At 51.8% G+C, this 22,851-nt stretch overlaps 1 protein-coding gene across 1 annotated transcript in view; it reads left to right on the forward strand.

Moving 5' to 3' along the window:
- The first annotated feature begins 862 nt into the window (after positions 1–862).
- The window catches only part of UNC5B (unc-5 netrin receptor B), a 49,950-nt gene continuing 27,961 nt past the window's right edge, over positions 863–22,851 (forward strand). The window contains exon 1 of the mRNA XM_069018954.1: positions 863–1,021. Coding sequence (XP_068875055.1) covers positions 925–1,021 — 97 coding nt within the window. The 5' untranslated portion in view covers positions 863–924. The remainder of the gene's footprint in view (positions 1,022–22,851) is intronic.

The following is a 22,851-nucleotide window of genomic DNA, read 5'->3' on the forward strand; positions in this document are numbered from 1 at the left end:
CCTCTTTCAGCTGAAAACCATTTCCCCTGTCCTTGTACTATCTGTTCCAGTAAAAAGTCACTCTCCATCCTTTTTATTAGCCCCCTTTAAAACCAAAAGGCCACACATATCAAGAAGCAGTTGCAGAATACCTCCCTCAGTGTGTGAATTCTCTCTTTTGTTATTTGTGTGCATGTGCATCTGTTATTTTTATGCTCCTGCAGGTACATCCTGGGGCCTAGATTTTAATGCTCGTTCTTGGGGTTGGGGGGAGAGGAGGGATACAAGAAAGATGAAGAGAGATTTTTTAGAAGAGCATGTAGTGGGTAGGACAAGGGGGAATGGCTTCAAACTGAAATAGGGCAGGGTTAGATGGGGATATGAGAAAGAAATTCTTCCCTGTGAGGGTGGGGAAGCCCTGGCACAGGGTGCCCAGAGAAGCTGTGGCTGTCCCATCCCTGGAAGTGTCCAAGGCCAGGTTGGATGGGGCTTGGAGCAACCTGGTCTGGTGGAAGGTGACCATGGAAGGAGATGATCTTTCAGTCCCTTCCAACCCGACCCATTCCCTGATCCTGTGACAACAGCGCAGCAGGACGCGCTGCTTTCACGCGTTAAAGTATTTTCGCGGGGGGCCCCGGCTCCGACCGCGTTGCGCGGCTCCCCCTGGTGCCCGCTCACCCCCACTGCAGAGCGGGCTCCCCCTCCCGCTGGATCGGCGCGGATCCCCCATCCCCAGGCGTACCCCGCTCCCGGCTGGGCTGGACCCGCGCATCCCGGGTTGGGGCGGGCGGGGCGCGGCTAAGCCCGGGCGCAGCTCATCGCAGGGCCCGCCCCGCCCCGGCCCCGCCCCGGCCCGCCCCGCTCGGCGCCGGGCAGCCAGGCAGTGTGGCGAGGCGGGCGGGCGGGCAGCGCTCCGATCCCGCTCCCGATCCCGCTGCCGCCGCCATGCCGCCGCCCGGCCCCCGCCGCCTCTCCCTCCTCCTCCTCCTCCTCGCCCTCTTCCTCCCCGCGCTGCTGCTCCGCCGGGCGCTGGCCGCCGCAGGTAAGCGGGGCACAAGTTTGGGGCGTGAAGGGGGGTGTGGGGTGGGCAGCATCCCCCCCCAAAAGTTCACTGCGGTTGAGGTGCCCGGCCTTGGGACGCCGAGTTGGTGTTTTTTTTTTTCTTCTTTCTTTAATATAAAGGTTGAGGGGTTGACGGGGTGGGGGGGAGGTGGACCCCCTCCGCGCCGTTGCGGGGGGATGCTCCCGGGGAGAATGATGCTCGCGGGGGATGCGGGCTGGCAGCGCCCTCCGCCCCGGGGGGGTGCTCTGGTCCGGGGAGGATGATGTTCTGGGTGGGTGGGGGCTGGCAGCGCTCCCCGCTCCGGGGGGGATGCTCCGCGGGGATACGGGCTGGCAGCGCTCTCAGCTCCGGGGGGGATGCTGCAGGGAATGCGAGCTGCCAGCACCGCTCCCTGCCCGCCTCGCCGTGCCGCTTCCTTATATTTCTCTCTCTCTGTATATATATATTTATTTTTCTTTGCAAAAGCAAAACAAACCCAGCCCTTTTTGTAGTAGCGCCGGCTGTGATTCCCCGGTGGGTCAAATAAGTAACTACTCAGCCTGGATTTTTTTTTTTTTTTTTAGTGATTATTATTAAATCTGCATTTTTATAAGCTGAGCGATTGATGGCCGGGCAGCCGAGCGGTATTTTCCTATGGCTGTTCAAAGTTTCCTGTGTGCAACCCAATCTTGTGATTGAGATGCACTTAAATCCAGCCCTTCCGTTAGTAATGCCACAGACAAGAAACAGAGGCACATCTCTCCTGCTGCCCTCTCTCGTTAGGACTCCTGTGATCAAATTTAGCCTTTCCGCTGTATGTTCCCCCCCACATCCACTCCACAACTCATGAACATCCTCAGCAACTCAGGACTTTGTCCTTTGTCATCCTCCGGCGGTGGCAAAGCAAAGGTGCCCGTGTTTATTCTCCAGGTATAAAAAGATGTGCTCGAGTGTAGAGTTCAGAAGTGGAGCCCTATAAAGTTTCATGGCTTTTTGGAGGCTGGAAGAGACTATAACCGTGTTGGGCAAGGTCGTTATCCTGGTGGGAATTCGGGATCTCTCACTCCCTGCAGCTCCTGGCGAAGGTTTGAGGACGCGTTGCGAAGCACAGATTGGTCTTGTTAAGGAGTTGAAAGCGTCTCCTGACAAGCGTCTCCTGACAATTTTCTAGGAAAATGAACCAAGCCTTCTTTTCTGAAGCGTAATTAAGGTGACGAGGAATTTTGAGGGAGGGAGTCTAATTAGATTAATATTTTTTCCGCCTCCGCCACACAAAGATCCAGTGTATTTCAGCAAATGGGAAACAGGAATGGCACTATTGACTTATTTAGGGGCCTGGATGTTGCTGCAGCAGCATTCTCCAGCCAGAAGAAACTCTCCCTCAGTGGGAGAGGTTTGAGAGCTGGCAACTGGTGTCCTGCTTGGCTGGCAGCAGTGCCGTAGGGATGGGCAGCGAGGGGCCTGGAGGCTTGGCAAGGCATGGGATGCCAGGGGTTTGGGAAGGCTGGATTAGCCGGGCTGGATTTGCCAGGCTGCTGTGGGTTAGGGTTTAGCAGTGTCCAAGCTTTCTGCGGATGCTGAGGGGAGTTGGGGGGATGTCACTGTGTTGGTGCCTGGCTCTGTCCTCTTTATTTTTGTGTGCACCAAGTTCATGCTGGTGTTGAAATAAAACTGGGCAGGAGGGAGGGAGGGAATGAAGAAGAAAGAAAACAAGTTAAACCTGACCCACCTGGCTCAGTTTGAGTCTGGGGTGCTCTCTCAAGGCATGCTGCTTATCTAGCGTATGTATGTATGTATGTGTGTGTGTAATAGAGTTTTTAGCTGGAGAGCTATAATTAGTGTTTCTTCAGAAGAATTGTGTAGAGATGGCGTGTGATGATGCAGAGGAGGGAGCCAAGATGAGTGCTTAGCCCGGGTGATCATCCACTCCCTTCCCTGTCCTTGCCTGGTTTTTAGGGAGAGGCATCACCCAGAAAACAAATTTCTCTTTTAATAACAAAGAATGCACATGTTGTTTGTGTTGGGTTTTGCAGTGTGGGGGTAGAAGTGTTGTTTTGGATGGAGGTTTGAAACCCAGAAAGCATCTGGTCCACTCATCCATCCCTAGGACCACTGCTGGGGAACCCAGCTCCCAGCGTGTCCCCCCTCCCTGAGCCTGGGGCTTTACCTGCTAGGCTGCTCTCCAGGCTTCATACTGCTCTTGTGTGTGCTCCTCTGGGTAGAAAAACAACTTGGTGTGAGGACTTGGAGCTTGCTTGAGGGTATTTCCCCGCGGGGTTGCATAGAGGCTGTAGAAAAGCAGCTGAAATCCAGAGGGTGATGCTGGAGGTGGGGGCTCAGCTGACAAAGGTGTTTACAGACAGTGTGACGCTGCCATCCTGGTGAAGGAGTGTTCTTCCATCCTTCTGTCCTACCACCATCAGAAAAACACCTGGGGGATAGAGGGGTGGAGGGGAGATAGCAGCACTGCTGTCCCCCAGCAGCATGAGAACATGGGTGGCAGGAGGCTGCCTGCCTGCTGCTGCCATCGTGAGCAGATGGCTGGGGAAAAGCTGCTCCAAGACCTGTTGCCTATCAAATCCTGCCCTTTGGAAGTGAAGGCTTGAGGACAGTGGTGTGTGTAAGGATCTGCTTGGAGTTTTTTGTCTCCTTCTCCTTCAGCTGCTTGGTTGTGGAGCCCTCTCTCTCTTAGGAGTGGGTCCTTTCTGTGCATGGTTGCAGCAGGGTGACATACTGAAACAAGAAAAAAAAGGAGAGAAATGGAAAAACACTACTTTAGAGAGGGCAGAATCTCTTGGAAGTGGTAGTTGTAGGGGGCAGGGAGGAAAACCAGCTTGCATTTTTCTTCTTAGAAACCAAAAGCTGACCCTGTAAAGGAGCTTGGAGTGTCCAGCTGTATCCTTCATCTCTGTATGGTCCCGTGGGTCCCTTTGGTGCTGTAGATGCTGGTTCCCTTTCCATCCCCGTCCTAGCTGAACAGGATTTATATATAAAAATATAGAAAAAACAGATCTGTATTTTGGGTCAGTTAAGCAAGACAGGATGCTGCGAGGATCTGTTTTCCTTCCATTTCTAGCAATGGCATCCCCATGGCTTCCTCTCTCCCAGCATGTTTGTGGCTAGCAGGATCATCCTGGCAGCCCTGTGGGCTTTTGGGAGAGTCCTGAGCTGGGCTTTGCTGGGCAAAGCCTGGCTGGCAGGCCAGTGCCAGGCCGGGAATGCTGCAGGGTGAGGACGGAAGGGGCTGTATGGAGTCTGCAAAGTTCATTACAGCAGATGTTGGTGCCATAAAGCCACAGGTTCCTGCTGTTTCCTATTCATTTATATCCTCCCGGTTTTAGCGATGCTAATGCAAGTGAAAACATTTGATGGAGCAAGAGGAGGGAGGGTGGGGAGAGCAGGGGGAGATAAATCATCAGCCCGTTCCCTCTGCCCCCTCCTGCTATCCCACCCGTGTGTCTCATTGTGGGAAGGGGGGATTAGCAGGGGTGTGAGGGATGCCTGAGCTGTTCAGTGGTTTCCGTCAGCTCCTCTGTGGCATTTGAAGGCCCACTGGCTCCCATTTTGGTTTTCCATAATCTTCAAAGCTGTAATTTGCTGTAATCAGTTGTATTGTGCAAGCTACCCCTGCCTGTGAGTCAGAGCAAGATGGCACCAAGCTGACACAGCCCTGGCCCTTGGGATGCTGGGCTCTGTGCAGGGAATCTGTGTCTGGTGACATGGAGTCTTATTCCTCCTGGAAGTGTTCGAGGCCAGGTTGGATAGGGCCTTGGTGTAGTAGAAGGTGTCCCTGCCCATGGCAGTGGGGCTGGAATGAGATGTACTTTAAGGTCCCTTCCAACCCAAACCAGTCAGTGACTTTCTTCTGTTCACCTTGGGCTGAAGGGAGCTTGGGTAATCTTTCCCTGGCTCTGCCAGAGCTCAGGACCTTAAGGGAGTGTTGTGTGAGCTGTATCTCCAAAAATCAGAGCCTTCATGGTGTCCCAGAAGCAGTGACCAGCAGCTCCTCACATTAGGCTGGAGCACTGGAAGAAATCCTGCACGACCAACAGTGGGTCTGCACTAGGGCTGGGAATTGCAGAGCTTTGGCTTGGGAGGAGCAGAAAGGCCCAGAGAGCTGCTCTGATGTCTGGTTTCACACCCACCCTCCCAGGGACCTCTCTTGGTGGGAGCCTGGAGGCCCCTCGCTGGATGCAACACCCTCTCTAACACTCCCTAAATCCTCCCTCTCCCTGTCCCTGCAGCCCTGCAGGCTTGGCTGGCGCTTGGATTTTTACTGTCGAGGCAGTTCTGGAGTGTGGGTTTGCTTTCAGCTTCACGCTGGGCTCCCTGCACGGAGAGTGATGTTGTTCTTGAGGGTCCCAGCTGGGGGTTGAGATAAAGCAGTTTTGGTCCCGTTAGGGAGCAAAGCACTCAAACAGGGAGGCCAGAGAGCCAGAACGCAAGCAAAGCATCCCAAAGGCTGCACGGAGTATTGTTTTTGAAGACTCCTGGTTTTTCGGAGGCCTGACTCACGGCACAGGAATGCGCTGGGCTGGCAGCCCCAGACCTGCTCCTCGGCGAGGGGAAGAGCTGCTGTCTACTCCTCCTGCGGAGCCTGTTCCCGTCCCAAACCGCTGGGCTGGGCTGGTAGCAGCCACATGTTTGCTGAGCTTGGCTTTTAGGGGATTTTTTTTTCATCCTTCTGCTATTTGCTTTTTTTGTTTGTTTGTTTGTTTTGTTTTGTTTTGTTTAAGGGGCTCAACTCCCTGTTTTTTGTTTTTACTGAGCTCAGCACCTCTGCTGAGGGCAAGGTAGAGCGAGCCCTGAGATCAAACGCCAGCCAGGCTGGGAAAGGCTGGGTGAAGCCACGCTGGAAAACGAGAAGGGAAGCAGGAATTATTTAGCACGGGGCTTGCTCCAGCGTGTCCTGCACTCTGCCTTTAATCTCCTGTGAGTCCCTCCCTGCCACAGCCCGGCCCGGCCCCACTCGGGTCTCCTCTGCTCCCTCCTGCCTTAGGTGGCTTATCCCATTCTTAGGGAGGCTATTCCCTGAGGGCTACACCCTGGGCTCCCCCAGACCCAGGTGTGATGTAGCTGGGTTAGGTTTGTAGTGGAACACCCGGGCTTGTGGGGCCTGGGCCTCCTCCCCAAACTGGGGTCCAGGTGCTGCTGACTGTGTAACTGGGGGGATGTTGAAGCTGTAAGCTTTAAACTAAACTCGTGAGGGTTGGAGGTGTATCTTGCAGTAAGTCTGATGAAGGAACAGTGGTGACAAGTTTGGCACCCTGTGTGTCTGCAGGTAGCCCAGTCTTCCTCCATGGAGAAACTCAGGTGGGGAAAGGGAAGAAGCATGGAAGCAAAGCAAGCCCCATGTCACCACAATGCTCAGCAGCAGGCAGGGTGTCCTACAGCCTGAGAGGCAAAAAATGTGTTTGTCTTGTGTGTGAACTCTGCTTTGCACCTTTCCATGGCCTTTGCCAGGCCCCTTCCCTTGCCTTCCTGGCTGGAGCATCCGTGGAGCCTCGGTGTCTTCTCTCCTAGTGTTTCAGCCCCTCTCCAATGGGGATTGATGGCCAAGCTCTCACTTGTTTAGGTGCTGGGAAACATCCCCTTTTCAGCTAATTCCTTGCTGCAGGGAGGAGGAATTACCAGATCCCAGGCCTTGGGAATGACTGTGAAGCCACGTGGGGTACAAGCATGGGGATGGCAGACATGGCAGTGGCACTGGAGTCCCAAAATTGGACTGTGACCATGGTACAAAGTTTCCTCCTGGGAGGAAACTGAGTTTATCCAAGTGAAATATATTTCAGGAGCTGCATCCCACTGTCTGCCATACATAGCTTGATCTGAGTGGATGTGGCTGACATAGTCCTCCAGCTCTTAAAAACCAATGTTTTTGAGCTATTTTTCCCCTTTGGCTTTGCTTGCTGTGTAAGTTTAAGGCAGTGCTGGTGTGTTGTGTGGTTTGTTGTTGTTTTTTTTACCCTGGCAGATGAGGGGCGCAATTTGAGACACTTATTACTTACATTATTACTTAAGAATAATAATATACCTGATTATACAAGAAGAAAAGTGAGCAGAGCTTTTCTCTCCTGGAATTCAAGGTCTGGGCTGTCCCTTTCTCCAGGGAAGCAAGTCCCCTCAGGAAAGAAGACGTGTATGGATTTGGGGAGCATTTTTGTGGGGGTCTCCCTTGGCCCCACAAGTCCGTAACACCTGTGTACATACACATACAGCACAGCTGCCCTCACTTCTCTCCCCAGTTTATTCCCACATCTTATGGGTATAACAAAGGAGGAGGAGAAGGGCTGGTTTATGCCACAAGTGATCCATTCCCAGCTGGAATACACAGGGCTGTGAACACAGGCTGTTAGCCTAATCAGTACAACCCCCTCGTGGAGCCAGACACAAAAGTCAGATCCCGGCATCTCTCCTGCTTCCGGGGGGTCCCACCAGTGTAGTTTCCATAAAGACCCCATGAATAACCTTTGCTGCCCCCTGGCTCCCCTCCTTCACAAGCCTGCGCCAAGTGCAAAAGCTGAGGGATTGTTTCCCTTTGAAAGAGCGTGGAAAATCTCATTTTGAGACGTTTAATGCGTATTAGATCCATCTGCCTCCCTCCTGAGTGGGGACTACCACAGGAGGAGAAACGAGGACATCTGAGTGCAGATGAGTGGGCTTGGGGGCTCTGTGGGAATGATGCTGTGGGCATCAGCTGAGGATCCATGCAGGTGGGTAGTATGGAATGCTAGAAGGAGGTGTGAGGAGTGAATAAAAGCTTCCATAGAGGTGGAGAAATACTCTTGGAATTGATGTTGCTGCATGTGACATCATTTTTGGATGCTTTGTCTTGTCCTAGGGATGAGTTTCAGCACACCTTGATATATTAAACCAAAGACTGTCCAGGTGCAGGTAAAACATGCATGAGAGGGTTTGAGTGCAGGATGGGAAACGGGGAATGCTCCTTCCTGGAAGGCACAATGATGCTCCTCCTCGCTAGGCATCCCTCCCTGTTGGCACTCTATGGAGATGGACATGGTGGCTCTTAAATGGTGAGAGGTGAGGGCACAGCTGAGGTGAGAGCAAGGTTTTCTGCACCCAGACTTTGTCCTGCTGTTTGTTGCTTTGTGAATCTTTCCTTTTGAGGAGCTCCTCTTGTCCCTGGGAGCTGCTGCTGGCATGGAAGTGACCCCTGCTTGCCCGCTTCTTGCCACATCAACAGCATTTAAATGCCTCTACAGGTCCTGTTTCACGATTCAAAAAAGGAGCAGTTTGGGCTGCCCACCTTTGGGTGGGCTCCTGGGTGTACCTGCACCTCCTGGGGTGGTGGCAGGATGGAAGAACGAGACATTTCCAGCCAAATCCAGGCTTCCCAGCCGGGTGGCTTGCGGAGGCGGGAGGCTGTTAAAAGGGTTGTGTTGCACTGTACAGCGTGGGAGTTTTCCTTAGGCAGGAGGTTGCAGAGCCCATAAATTCCTTGGGACAGATTTAAGTGGGAGAAGGGACATGCCTGGGATGCAGCATTGCTGTCAGCAGTGTCCTCAGTGCTTTCTAGGCTGTGAGGTTTGGGGCACACATGAGGACATCCGCAGCAGTGGCTGAAGGCACCACGGTGGAGACCTTGTTTCACTGACCCTCCCTCCAGTGGACTCACGTGGTATCTGGGAAACTGTAATTCTTCCTGACTGCTAGTTGAGGGGCTGAGAGCAATTGGGATGGGGGACAATCCCACCGCCAACAAGGTGGTGTTCAGTCAAAGGTTGGACTCAGTGATCCTGGAGGTGTTTTTTAACTTTCATGATTCATAACAGGGCTTTGGAGGGTTTTATGGAGATGGATGAACCGAAGTTCTTCCACTGGGTTGATAGGCTCTTCCTCCCTGCCATCTTCAGGCGGTCTGTTTCCCCCTCTGGTGGTCTGTGAGCAGGGGCTGCTCTGCCCCCGATGAGCCTTCACCATCCTATGCCATCACCCGGCTGTGTTATTGGCTCCATTTGTTTGGGTTGGCTTGGAGAACAGAAGGAAGGGTGTTTTCCAGCAGCCAGAAAGTGGTTGCTATTTAAAACAACCGAAAAAAAAAAAAAAAAAAGTGGTCTGCTGCTTGCTTTTCATCTGTGGAGCTGAACAAGCATCCCCACCCTCACCTGGAGGGGCATCTTGGAGGGCTTTGCAGGGCCCTGCAAGTGAAGGTAGTAATTACTGCTGGTCATGAGGGTGGATCCTGCAATGTGGCCATGCTGTCTGCCCTGGTCTGGCCTGCGGCCATTGCCTCCTTTGGGATGGCTGCTGCCAGGTGTGGGATCCCAGCACATCTTTCTACCCCGTTTATCCCAAACAGGCTGGGGGTGCAACTTTTGCCTCCCCGCTGCCACAGCTAGTTTGGCAGTTGCTGGATGGTGCTATGGTGTTCCTGCACTGGAATATTACTTTTGAAGGTTTTTCTTTCCCCCTTTGACAGATGTGAAATGTAGAGAAAGGCTTAAAATGAAAGCATGGCTCCCAATTACACAGCAATTAAAAGTAATCAGTGGTCTGGGTCACTATGCTGGAGATGGGGTTCATTGAAGGGTTTTCTCTTCCAGCTTATCTTGGAGAAGCTTAAATGTCCTGTCTCTTCTTCTGTCTGGGCCCTGGCTGGGGGACATCTTGACAGAGTGGGTCAAGTATTGCTGGAAAACTGCATTAGGCTGGGATAAAGCTGTTCCCAGTGCTCCCAGCTCCTCCCTGGGGCTGTGGCATCTCTGTGCTGCTCCATAAGTTGTCCTGAGTCCCAACAGTCTGTGTTTTGGGGATAAGCATTTGGTGATGTGGTGTCACTGCTGGGTGCACACCTGACTCAATTTTCATTGCTGGGGCCACTTTGGGCTGGAAAGAAGAGGTGGCATTTGAGGCTCTCCTGCTGGGTCCAACCATGCATATCCCCCAGGCCTGCAGTTCCTCCTGTCCTCCCCTGGTCTTTAGGAGGAGATGCTGACTCAGTTGTGGAAGCAGGTTTTCCTGCAGGATGTCTGATTCCCCTTGTGCATAATTTTGGCTGCTTTTCTGCAGTCAGAGCCTTGCAAATGCCTCCTCCTGTGCTCCAGCATCGGCACTAACGGGATTTGTTACAGGAGAGGGGATTTGGCTGTGGAGCTGCTCGGGTGACTGGGATCCTGAGTGTGATGAGGTGGGGGTGTGGGCTGCCAACGGCTATAAAGCTGTTTTCCTCCCCCTTTTCATTCCCTTGTTTTTTTCCACATGTGTCTATTTGTAATGGTTTGCTACTGGTGAATGACTAAGTTTGGATTTCAGGAGTTACAGCCTCGTAGCTAATCCTTATCCTGGGTTGTGGATCCTTTGGATACCCTGATATACATAAAATATATGTAATATATATGTGTGTATATATATAAAACAAGGCATCAAGGCACATATTTCATGTTCCTAAAATTTATACACCAAGATAAAAATGCTGGCTGTGCCCAAAGCTGGAAAAGCAAGATCCAAAAGCCGGGAAGAGGGTTGGGTTTTGCTTGGCCTGAACATTGACTAACCAGAGCTGAGGTTTTAAAACAAATGCTTGGGATAAACTGGTTATGCAAACTGGGCTGAATTGGGCAGGTTTCTTTGTAGTTTATAGCAAAACCCCAGGAGTCTGGGGCGTGTTGGGGCTGGCCCTGCCGGGGATGGAAAAACCCATGCGCCGGCTTTGCAGATGGGGTCGCAGCTGACAAGGAAGGATCCTGAGGGATAAGGAGTAGGGGAAGCCACGTGTTACTGCAGGGCCTCCTCTTTTCAGCTAAAACCTTGAATAACACCACTCCTAAACACAGAACAAGTCAAGAATAGATGACTTTTTTTTCTTTTTGAAATGTGGTTTTTAATGCCTGCTAAGAGGAATCCATGCTGTGCTCGGCTCCAAGAAGCTGTTGGGCTTGCTGGTCCTGTGCTGCCAAAAATACACAAATTCAGAGGATTTGGGGAGTGTTTTTGCCTCAGATGTGGCCAGGAGGCTGGTGTGGGACACGCAGGCGTGCCAGCAATGCTTGGCATGCCTTGGGAAGGCAGTCGGGCTTGCAGACCACAAAGCTTCTGGTTTCCGTTGCAGCCGATGCTGTTTTGGTCAGAGGCATCCATCCCTCCGTCCGTCCCTCCATCCATCCCTCCGTCCGTCCCTCCATCCATCCCTCCGTCCGTCCCTCCATCCCTCCCTCCATCCCTCCATCCATCCCTCCATCCATCCATCCCTCCATCCCTCCATCCCTCCATCCCTCCATCCCTCCATCCCTCCATCCCTCCATCCCTCCATCCATCCATCCATCCATCCATCCATCCATCCATCCATCCATCCATCCATCCATCCATCCATCCCACAGCTCTCCCAGGCTCTGCAGGGCTCCTCTCCAGTGCAGTGCTTTGAGGACACTGAGTAGAAGGGGTATGAGGGCCCTTGTAGATTTTTAACTCCACCCAGCCCCGTGGGCTGGGAGAAGGTGATGCCTCACTTTTTGGCAAGGCAAAGTAATGCTCCATAAAAATCCCACTTGCTGCTTCCCTTTGCATCAGACCTCTGGGCTGAACAAAGACCAGCTTAGGCTGCCATAGTCATTTTGAGGGGGAAAAGCCTGGCTGCTGGATGAAGCAGAAAATTAGATGAAAACTGCCTAACAGGAAAATAAAAGATTTTTGCACGCAGGGAGGGAAAAAGAGAAGGTGAAGTTGCAGCGTAACCCTGAACATCCTCTGAGCACCGCTGGACCTGTTTGCCATTCCTGCATCCTAAAGAATGCCGTTTCTGGCTTTTGCAGAGGGACAAGGTTGGATGTGGGACCCCAGTGGTCCCAGGCTGGCTGGGGAAGGAAAAGCTTTCCTTGCAGAGTGGGTTCTTGTCATGCTGCTCCCCCTCCCTTTCCATCTCCACATCCCAACGACACATTGGCTCTGTTTTCCTCAGTATTTATAGACTGGCTGGAAGGGGACGCAGCAGATCCAGCCGGGATGTTAATGACCCCTGCATGAAACAGCAAAGCCCACTTAGCTGACTCGGCTGAGGGGTTTTACTGCAGCCTCTCCCGCTCCGCCTGTGCCCCTCTCCTTCCCTTGGAGAGGGATGCGAAGGGCTGCCAGCATGACTCCTCGCTCAAAGAGAAAAAGGGCTTGGGTTTGTGTGCCCCGGGGAGGCGGGGGAAGGAGTCTGTGGAAAGTTTAGGGGGGAGAATGCAAACCATATGTTTTGCTGTGGGTCGAGTTGCAGAGCTAAAAGCAGCAGGGAAGCCAAAGGAGCTGGAATCCTGCAGTTTGGCTGGGCTTTGCATCCCAGTAGGTGTGTGGGGGGATCCTGTGTGGCCTACTGAAGGAAGATTTTATAAAATAAACCCTCCCTAAAAGATGATTTGGGTCCCTTGCCTGGCACTCTGCTGTCCTGTGTGTTTAGGGCTGGGGTCCAGGACTGTTTCCAAGCCTTGGGGTTCCTCTAAACAACAGGGATGCTGGGAAGAAGCTTCTCTGGGTTGTTCTGAGTTCATGGTGTTTGCAAGTTTGATAGGAAGTCAAAGGAAGAAATTTTTCCCAGAAAGGGAGTGCCTGCAGCTCACTGGAAAAGCAAGGGTGGTGTGCCCTGCACCAGGGCTGTCCTTGTGGTCTCTTTCCAGCTACACAGAGGAAAGCCAGAGGAGAAGTGGAAAAATTTATGTGCAGGCAGCTTGTCAGACATCAGACCTGAGCGATCTGAACTGGCTGAAAATGCTTTTAAAAAGAAACCCAAAAGCAGGAGAAGTGCCGAGCTCTCCCAGCAAACTTTTTTATCTGGGAGACATCTTTTGTTCCCAAAACTAAAGGCATGGAGACAATATCTGATTCCCTGACTGGCTCCACGGAGCTGTTTGCAACCTGTCAGCTTGGAAACCATCTGCTCGCAGCCCATGGGGACTGTGCTGTATGTGGGACACAGGGGGAGGGAGGCACTGCCGTGACCCCCCAGGAGCAGCTGTAGGATCCAGCCCCTCTGGACTACCTTGTCCTCTGCCCCAAGAGGAGCTCCTGTGCCTAAAATACCAAAAATCCCCATGGATTTATCTTTGGGCTGCCTGGATTATTTGTTTCTTTTTGTGGCTTGTTTGTTGGGGGGGGGAGGGTAGATTTTTTTTTTTAGCTTCATTTCCTAAAAAAAAATCCAGACTTTTTTTTCTTAGCTGCCATGCTGTTTGTATGTCTGCATCCCTCCCCCTCTGACTCAGAAGTAGATGTCTCGTAATTAAGCGCCTGCCTGATTAGGAAATTAGCAATAAAGTTTTTATCTAGGCTGGTCGGCCAGTGAGAGGGATCTATTAATATCCCACTAAAAAAAACCAACCCAAAACATCAACAGCATAACACTTGCCACCTACTATTGGAGAACACAAATGCCATGTGGGAGGGAGTATTTGGAGCAGCAAATCCATAGGAAAACAGGCTTTGCTCTGCTGCTTAGGGGACTACAGTGTACGAGCAGAGATAGGGTACCTGGAAATAAATGAAGGACCGAGAAAAACGCTGGAAAAACCTTAGGCAAGGTGAGGGAAGTGCTGAAGGCCACTCTCGGGGCATGGCAAAAGGCACTTGTTGGCAGGTGACCTTTATTTGAAGGAAATGATCCTTTGCTAATGATGTTTGAGATGGAAGGGGAAGCAGGAGAAGAGCATCCCACACCCGGGTAAGCGGGGAGAGGCAGGGAAGCTTCCTTCTAACTTTGGAAGAAATCACTTGGCATATTGGATGTGGGGCATTTATGTCAACCATGGGGTCTAAAGGTTGGAGGAGTTTGGGTTATTGTAGACTTCTGGGCCAGGATTGTTCTGCAGCTTTGGCTTTCCATGTTTTTGGGGAGCAGCAGTTCCTGGCCCCTCCGAAAATGGAGCACCAAGGGGAAGGATGGTGGGGGGGAAGACCATCTTCCATTAGAGATGGTTTCATCTCTAATGCTTCTGCAGGTCCTCAGGGTGTCCCCAGGGTTTGATCTGGCTGGTATTTGTCCCTTGGTCAGTACCATAATAAACTGACTCTTGCCTCACTGGTTTGTCCCAGCTGAGCTGCCCCAGGAGATGCTTTAATCCAAGAGGAGCTGAGACTGAAGAAGGACTAGGGTCACTTGGGTGGTGAAATGAGTTCTTGTCCTATTCCAGAGTCCCCTGGGTTTTAAAGCACGTTATTTGCAGAGACAGGCTCTTAATGCAGTGGAGGAGAAGGCTTGGAAAACCAGGAAGAAGTTCTCAAGGAGCTGGTGGAAATGAGAACCTGGAGCTAGAAAAGCAGAAGTGTGCTTTCTTCCAGCACCAGGACATTTATTCCAGATAATGCAGAGAGATGGCATCCCTTTTAATTTAAAAAAAAAGAAAAACAACCTCTATTTTGAGACTGCTGAGAAAGTGACTGCTCCTTGTGATGTTTCACAGCTGAGATCATTTCTGGCTGAGTGAATCCACTCTGGAGGTTTTAGGCTTGATCTGTATGGGTGAGCTCAGAATCTGAATTTTTATGGGGTGGGGGGGGAGTTCAATCTCAATCACTTTGGACCAAAAAGTACAATAAAGCTGCAAAGATGCATCAGTGAAGAGGAGACTTTCGTGTTTTGGGGTGAATTGTGATCTGCTGTGAAGGAGACAAGAAATGAGTGTTTGCTGAGAGCACATTAGCAAGAGCTGGAAGGAATTACTCTTCAGAAATAGGTAATGGACATCATTTTTGGAATCACTGAATTTCATGAGTGCTTATTCAGGACCAGATTCAGTCCATTCCCTGTACTGCAGACTTTGGGAGAAGAAATTAAGTCCAAGGCAAAGCAGGCTGCCTGTGGGAGGGACTGAGGCTCGGAGCAGGGCTTTAATTTCGGCAGTGTAGCAGTGTAATAGTGTTGTTTATAAGCTTCTCTTGCCACATGAAAGCAGTGTTGCATTATCCTGGTTGGCCCTCAAAGCGGGGAAGCAGCCAGAAGAGGCCTGATTACAGAGCAGCAGCTCTTTCTTCCCATCACTACAAAAGAATAGACAATAGAAACCGGGATCCATTTTTGGCTCCAGTAATGCAATGCCCTCCTTCTGGTGGTCATGTCACATGCTGCCTGAGTAATTCCCATCCTTGTTTTGCCTGGAAAACCAGCCTTGAAGGGAGGGAGGGAGGAAGGGAGGAAGCAATGGCTTGGGCTGGATAATGCTGGGATCAGGCACTCAACTGCAGGTGGACCTTGTCTGTGGCCGGCTTTGGGGAAGGTGGTGGCCTTCAGCATCTATAGGGACAGCAGTGGAGCTGGTAGGCTGTTGGTTTGGGGGTCACCAGCCCTAGAAATGGAGGGCAGTTTGGCTGGAGCCTGGGGTGTGCTTGGAAAGCTGAGCCTGAGGTGCTGGAATAGGAACTTGAAAAAGCAGCTGCGTGGTTGCTACTTGCTCGTGCCATGAGCTTCTCATCCATGTATGAGGGGGTCTAAGGCCTGAAAAACAAGGATTTAAATCTTTTTTCCTTCAGGAATAACTAACTTGATGTTTCTAAGGTGGTTTGGAAGCGGGATGGGGGTTGTTTCCAGCTTATTGTGTGTTGCTTGGCTTCCCCAGGTTGGGTGATCTATATAGGATTTAAGAGGTGATCAGAGAGCAGGTGACTGCTAAGGAAAAAGAGGACCCCTCTGAGGTTGTGTTGTCATCTCCATTATTGCACAAGATGTGGAGAAAATTCCAGTGGAGATAATTTTTTAAAAGTAGCTACAGGTCACAGGTGGTTTGCTTTGTGCTCTGGCATTCCCACAGAAGCCGGATGGGAAACCAGTGCGGAGAGAAACCCACAGCAGAAACCTCACAGCTCTTTGTGCCTGGGACAAAGGGTTGGTTTGGAGTTACACAGAAGAAAAGGAGCTGTGTTTGTGGAGGAAAAGGTGTTGTAAGATGTGTATTGGGACTGGGACATAGCAGGGGAGCCAAATGAGGCCAGAATGAGAAAATACATTGTTGAGGATGATTCAGAATGCTGGCCCTGGGGAAATCTTCCACCAGTCTCATGGTGCTATGGATGCTGATTTTCCCACTTTTCTGCAGCTTTAAACATGCAGGAGACAAACTGTCCCTGGACACTTGTGTGGCAGGAGGTGGGTGCCCACTGTCAGCATCCTCCCCTCAGGAGTGTGTGCTGGGGATGCCACCGAGCCCCAGAGCTGCTGCCACCCCCTGCCTTTGGCCTCTGGGTTTTTAACCCCATTTCCCCCTGCTCACTCAGTCTGCAGTTAACCTTTTATTATACCTTTCATATGCCCAAGACTAATGGTTCAGCCTGAATATGTTATCAGAGCAGTGTCTGATAAGTTTTCTGCCTTGAAGCCCTGGGGAAGCACTTGTTCAGAGCCACTGCAATAGATTTTCTTCCTCTTTCCCAGCTGCCTAAAAATCATGTGATTTTTTACTTAATCCTTAACTGAGCATTATTACTTTAATCAGTGGGAAGACAAATGCAGGGCCCAGCCAGTGTTGTCCGTAAAGGCATGCAATGCCTCTTCCCGCTTTCATAAATCCATAAATGGTTGGCAGGACATGCTGCTAGGAATCCCTGATTACTTGGATGAGCTTGGACCATATGAGGAAGGTGACAAGGTTTGACTGGGTGGGTGGTGGAGCTGGTGGCTTAATCTTGGATATGGAGGTGATTGAGGCTGGTGGTGGTGAAGAGGGTTTTATGTGGATGTGGAGCAGTGGAGGCACCAGAACACTGTGTTTTGCAAGGGGGGGGGGGGGGGATGCAGGGGCCCCAGGTGAAGTCTGGAAGACAGGAGGAGGTCCCACACGGAGTGGGTTGCTGAGCATCCATGGAAGTAGCCTCATGTGCATTAATCTAAGAGCTGTCTGCAGCTCCCCTTTCAAGCTGTAATAGCCAGAGCCAAGAGAGTCAATCCACATCTATTTAAAGCACTTCAATAAATAAAGATGCTAAATAAAATCACAGTAGCCTTGCACTCTCTCCATGCTTCTAGGATTTCCCTTTACCCTCTCCACATTTGCTTCTGGATGCATCCAGAGGTGAAGAAAGAGAAAGGATGGGAAGGGTCAGGAGTCTTGGCTTGTGTAGGTGACCTACACCTCTCACCCATGGTCTGGAGCCAGACACCAACCTGGGCATCTCAGGGTGATGGCAATGAGGATGTGCCAAGCCCCTTCATCCCCCCAAATGAGGATCGTAGAGGGGGGACACATTTCCTTAGGGATATTTTATTAAAGGCAGTTTGTCATCCACAGCTGAGGAGTTCCCAGTGGTTGCTGTTTTTTGTGGCAGGGAGATGACAAGTGGGAAGCTGTCTTTTCAAGTCCTCTGTAATGCTAATGGAAGTGCAGGTTGGGTTTTTGTTGTCGTTTGGGTTTTTTTTCTCCTCCCCCCTGTCCCCCCCCACCCTTGCCAAAGGCTAACCAGGGAACACTTGTTAGAGGATAAAATTAAAAAGCCCGTGGTGGTTTATTTTGAGGGCAGTGTGTTTGCTTTCACTTCATGCTGGAGGGAATTGTTCTGCTGCTGTCAGCAAATAAATAAAATAAGAGCTTTGTTTTAAATTAGACTTTCTTCTGGTAGCTAATTAGGCGAGCTAGTACCTGCAGTTGCATTACCTAGGCACGGACTGTACCCAGCATATTTGAGGCATATGGCTGCTGTCGGCAGCTTCTAAACTTCATTAGCCCCTTATTAGATTTTTTAAAATATCCTCTTAATTGGCTGCGAATCCCCTGGGGCACTGATGGCATCAACAAGAGTCCTCCTTGAGTGGCTGCCCATGAAACCCCTGGCAGGGATGAAGCTGGGGGTTGCTGTCTGTGGACGCTGTGTCCCTACAGCACGGATTCACCGTGGGTGCTGCTGTGATGCTTTCCAGCCAGTGAGGGCAAAGTTCTGGGTTCCTAATTGTGAAAATAAGCACTTGAAGCTCATTTTGGGTGTTAAGAGCATCCAGCCCTCATGCCGGGAGGGAGCTGAGGGAGCGCCAGGCTGGAGCCATGGCTCCTGTCCCACCTGGCAGCAGGCGGGAGGAGAGCCAGGAGCTTGGCTCTCGCCTCCTCTCCTTCTCCCCGCTGGTGTTGGGTGGCTGGAAGTTCCTGTCGGTCCTGTTGGTGATGGAGATCAGCCCCGGGCAGCTCCTGAACCAAGGGCTGAGCCCAGCCCGCCACCCTCCTCGCCAGGGAGGAAGGCTCTGAGGTCTCGTCCTCCTCCCCCTCCCACGGGAAAGACAGCGAGGGTCCCCACGCTGAGCCCTAAAGGGCTTGGGCTGTTTTGAGAATGGTTCGCAGCTCTCACCCTGCATTTTTTCGGGGGGAGGGAGGGCTGCCTGCCAGCCAGCCACGGTGGGACGGTGGCTCTCCCGGCTGTCGCCTCGCGTCCCCCCGGCTCATGCCTCAGGCATTCCCAGCCGGGCTCCTCGCACCCAGGCCTTGCCTTTATGGGGGAATGAAGCAGAGTAATTATCCCCGGGGATAATTACCGGCCCTTGCGCCAGGCGGGGGGTGCTTCCGACCCCTCCGGCCGTCCCGGGAGCCGGGGCTGGGCACCGAGCCCTGCGCAGCCCTCGGAGGTTCCCGCATCCCCCCCGGCTCTCCCCAGCTCCTGCTCACTGTCTGCAGGGGCCATAGGAGGGGGTTCTTCCTTCCCCTCCTCCTGATCCTGGAGCTGCTGCAGGGGCAGCCCCCATCCCGCATTCCTGCTTGGGAGGAGATAAGGATCCAGTCTGGCGCCGGGGTTTCAATGTGCTCCCTGATTATCGGCAGGCGCCGGGCAGAGCCCCGGGCAGCGATAAGTGGGGAAGTGGACCGGGGAGGGGGCTGCCCTGCTCTGAGTAGCACCACTGCGCTTAGGCTCAATCCCACTTTAAAGGTTTTTTCTTTCTTTACTTTTTTTTTTTTTTTTTTTTTTTTTGCGCCTGTACCCCCAGGGCTTCTGGGGCCTCAGGGCTGCCCAGCTGGGCTTGTGTGGGGATGGAGGGGAACGAGGGAAAGACGTCCCAAGCTCAGCAGCTGGGTTCATAGAATCACTGAATGGTTTGGGTTGGAAGGGATCTTAAAGCTTAAAGGCCATGGGTAGGGACACCTTCCACTAAACCAGCATGCTCCAACCCCATCCAGCAAGGCCTTGGACACTTCCGGGGATCCAGGGGCAGCCACAGCTTCTCTGGGCAACCTGTGCCAGGGACTCACCACACTACATGGAAGCATTTCTCCCTAATGTCCAATCTAAACCTGCCCTCTGTCAGTAGGAAGCCTTTCCCCCTTTATCCTGGCCCTCCAGACCCTTGTCTCAAGTCCCTCTCCAGCTCTGTTGGAGCGCTTTTTGGTACCAGAAGGGGCTCTGAGGTCTCATCTGGAGCCTTCTGTTCTCTAGGTGAACACCCCCAGCTCTTCCAGCCTGGATCCATACAGAGGCTCTCCAGCCCTTGGAGCAGCTTCATGGCCTCCTCTGGACTCGCTCCAGCAGCCCCATGTCCTTCTTATGCTGGAGGCTGCAGAGCTGAACACAGCGCTGCAGGTTGGCAAAGCCATTAGATCACCAAGTCCCAGCATTAGGGCACAAAGGTGCCACCACCAAGCACATGGGGATGCTTTTGTTCCCTGGAAGCGGGGATGTGTGTGTCCAATGTCACCTGCAGTGGTGCAGCAGCAGGCACTGTGTTGTATGGGACACTGCCATGGCACACAGCTCACTTCCCCTACCAGATGTTGCATTGCACATCTGGGCCTTCCATGTTCCCCACCAGTCCCTTGCAACTCTTTAGCAAAGGTCCCTTCTGGGTTTTAGGAGGTCGGGGCAGGGTCTTTATCAGCTGGATGAACCCTCCACGGGACAAAAGCTCTTATCATGTTTGTGTCAGGGCTGTGGCATCTCTGTGTGCAATTAAACCCCATGTGTCTCCTCTCTGCCAAGGAATCCGGAGGCAAAGGAAGAGCCTTATCTTCCTGCTGGTGGCTGGAATGCTCTTGCAGCCCAAAGGCATTTCTCTGCTGTGCTAATGCTGGGGATAAAAAATACCCCAACAAAACCAGGGAGTTTTGCCCTCTCTTTTCACTGTTAAGCTTATAAATATCAGTGCAGCGTCCTGGGGAAGGGTGGTGGGGTTTGGATTCTTTTTCTTAAGTTTTTTTCCTCCTCTAAGTGTAACTCTGGGCTGATATCCCAGGAACGTGATCCCTTGCGCTCGTAAAAGCCCAGCTTCTGGCCTCCTCCTTCCTTCCCAGGCATTAAAGAGCCAGGCCTTGGGGATGAACTGGTGGGATCTTACATCCACTGAGATACTCTACAACATATGGGGCCTCTGGTTTCTGGTGTGGTCTCTCTGAAGCTTCCTGCATTAATATTTGATGCTTTTCCTTGGGGTGAACATTAACAAGAAATGAACACCACCAAAAAAAGGTGCTTTTTGTTTTTAGTGGAGGGGAGAGAGAAAGGAGGGGGGAAAAAGCTGAAATGCAATCGTTTTTTATGGCTTTCCGGAATGGCTTGGATGTGGGTTGGACAGCAGCGGGTCAGGAGAAGAAGGAGCAGATAGCCCCTGATCGTCCCTGCCTACTTGCATCTTTCCCTTTCAGGTCGTAAATATAAAACCACTACTTGAAAAACAAAAAGCTCGTTAAGCTGTCAGCGGGCTCCCTCTTGGAGGGTCGTAAATGTGTCTCTTAACAGTGGCTTTTGTTCCTGTCATGACTGGACTTAGGTGCTGGGGCTGGAGGGAGGTCACAGGAGGGAGGTCACTGTCCATAGGGGTGCTGGGGCTCTGACCCCACTGATGTGGGGAGTAACATCCCACTGCCACAGATTTGAGACTACCCATCCATTCTTGGTCTTCCACGTGGACCTCGAGGTATGAAGGTGCTCCAGTGGAGCACGATTGGAAAAATGAGTGCTGATCTCTTCACAAACAACTCAGTGGATGAGAATCTTTAGGAAAAATGGGTGTTAATGTCCTCGAAATGCATCTTAATGCCTGTACTGACCTCAAGCCTAACGGGTTTGGTTACAGAACCCAGGCAGTTTGAACTCCTAAACTTTAGGGTAATAGGAGAAATGGGTCCGTGCAAAGTTTATTGCAGAGCCCAGACGGTCTGAACGTCTGGTGGATCCGCAGAACTCAGACAGCCTGAACTTCTGAACTTTGAGGGGAAATGACATGTTAAAGGGAGGGAATATGTGGTAGGTGTTTCGGGAAAGCTGTGCCTTCCTAGTACCTCAGCCAGTGGGGAAAGGAAGAGGACAACACACAGCCAGAAGTCTCCACCGAGTGATCTCTGAGCACTGTGGGGTGGTGGAGCCCGCATCCCTGGAGGTGTCCAAGGAACGCCTGGATGTGGCACTCAGTGCTCTGCTCTGGTTGACAAGGTGAAGGTGGGCCACAGGTTGGGCTCGATGGTCTTGGAGGTCTTTTCCAACCGAAGTGATTCTGCGAGTATGTTTAGGGTTGTGCTGGCAGTGACAGCGTCGGTGACTGTCCCCTGGCGGGGCCAGGCACCGGGGCAGGGGCTCAGACACCTGCCTCTTCATCACCTCGTTGATTTCATCACAAACAGCTCAGCTCAGCTCCTTGCGGCTCACTGAGAGGGGTGTTAGAGATGATCCAAACCGCCCAGCAACCAGCAGAGAGGAGCAGGAGGTGGTGGGGAGAGCATCCTGTTGCCTTTTCCTGGGAGATGCTCTACAAAGGAGCAGCCAGGAAAGTTGGTTGCTATTATGACTGAACTCAGGTTGTTTTGGGGGGTCTTGTTGTGCTGGTGGGGTTTTTCCAGTGTCTCTGGATAGGCAAAAAATCTTGGGAGATCCTTTCCATGCACTGGTGAAGAGGCTGGATTGTGGGGATGTAGAGGGAGGAGATCCAAAGCTGGTCCTGTTGTGACCCATGAGTGTCAGGCAGCTGCTGGTGGGTGCAGGAGCAATCCATCCTGGTGTGGAAAGGATATCAACATTTTATGGCCTGTTTTGCTTCCAGAGGGATATTTTCCATGCTGGGAATGAGGACCCCCGTGCCTGTGATCTGGTTGTCATTTAGGGCCCCGATAATTTTCCTCTTGCTTACACCATGTGCTGCAAAAGCAGCCGCTCCTCATTAACATCTAATTAGCAGCAGCTAAAAACTCCGTGCCTGAAACGGGAGGAGAAAGAAAAGGATGAGGAATTAAAGATGCAAAAGACCTGTTAGATCATCTGGTCCTTGCTTTGGGATTGTTCCGGTGGTGTTTTGTCCAGTCTTGCTCAAAAGTCTCCAGGGCCATTACTGCTTCCCTCAGAGGGCTGTTTCATTGTGTACTGAGAGAAACCTTCATAAATGTAAAAGCTTTATACAACTGAGGTAAAAGAAACAGATTGAGTCATTGTATTGTTCTTTGTAATCAGCTTTGCTTTTCATTAATTTCCTCCCCAAAGCCTTATTTAGGCTGGGAATTTGAAAGAAAAAGCATGTGTGAGGGATGGTGGGAACAGGCTGCCTGGCTCCGGTGGGTTCCTGTGCATCGCTGTCCTCGCCCTGACAGCCTAGATGTGTTCAGACACCTCCAGGAGCCCGTGTGCCCATGAGCTGGGCCAAATTTAGCTGTGGGGATGGGGTCAGGGTCGATGCTCTCAGCACCTCCTGCAATGGGGTCTGACTCTTCTGGGCAGCTGCTGCTGCTGCTGGAGCTTTCTAATGTAGCTGGTTCTAAAGTAATAGCACAAAAAAAGGCTACAGGTAGGCATCAGCTGGTGCAAAAATGACCAGAAATGAGGAAGCAAAATGCTCACCCTAGTGCTGCAGTGGCTCGGGGTTTGGGTGCTGGTTCCTTTGCTGCAGGGTGTGCAGTGACATGGGATGGGACATGCAGCATCCTACGTCTCTGTCCCTGACACATCAGATGCTTTTT

This window comes from Aphelocoma coerulescens, chromosome 6 (assembly GCF_041296385.1).
Source record: "Aphelocoma coerulescens isolate FSJ_1873_10779 chromosome 6, UR_Acoe_1.0, whole genome shotgun sequence".
NCBI classification, from domain to species: Eukaryota; Metazoa; Chordata; class Aves; order Passeriformes; family Corvidae; genus Aphelocoma; species Aphelocoma coerulescens.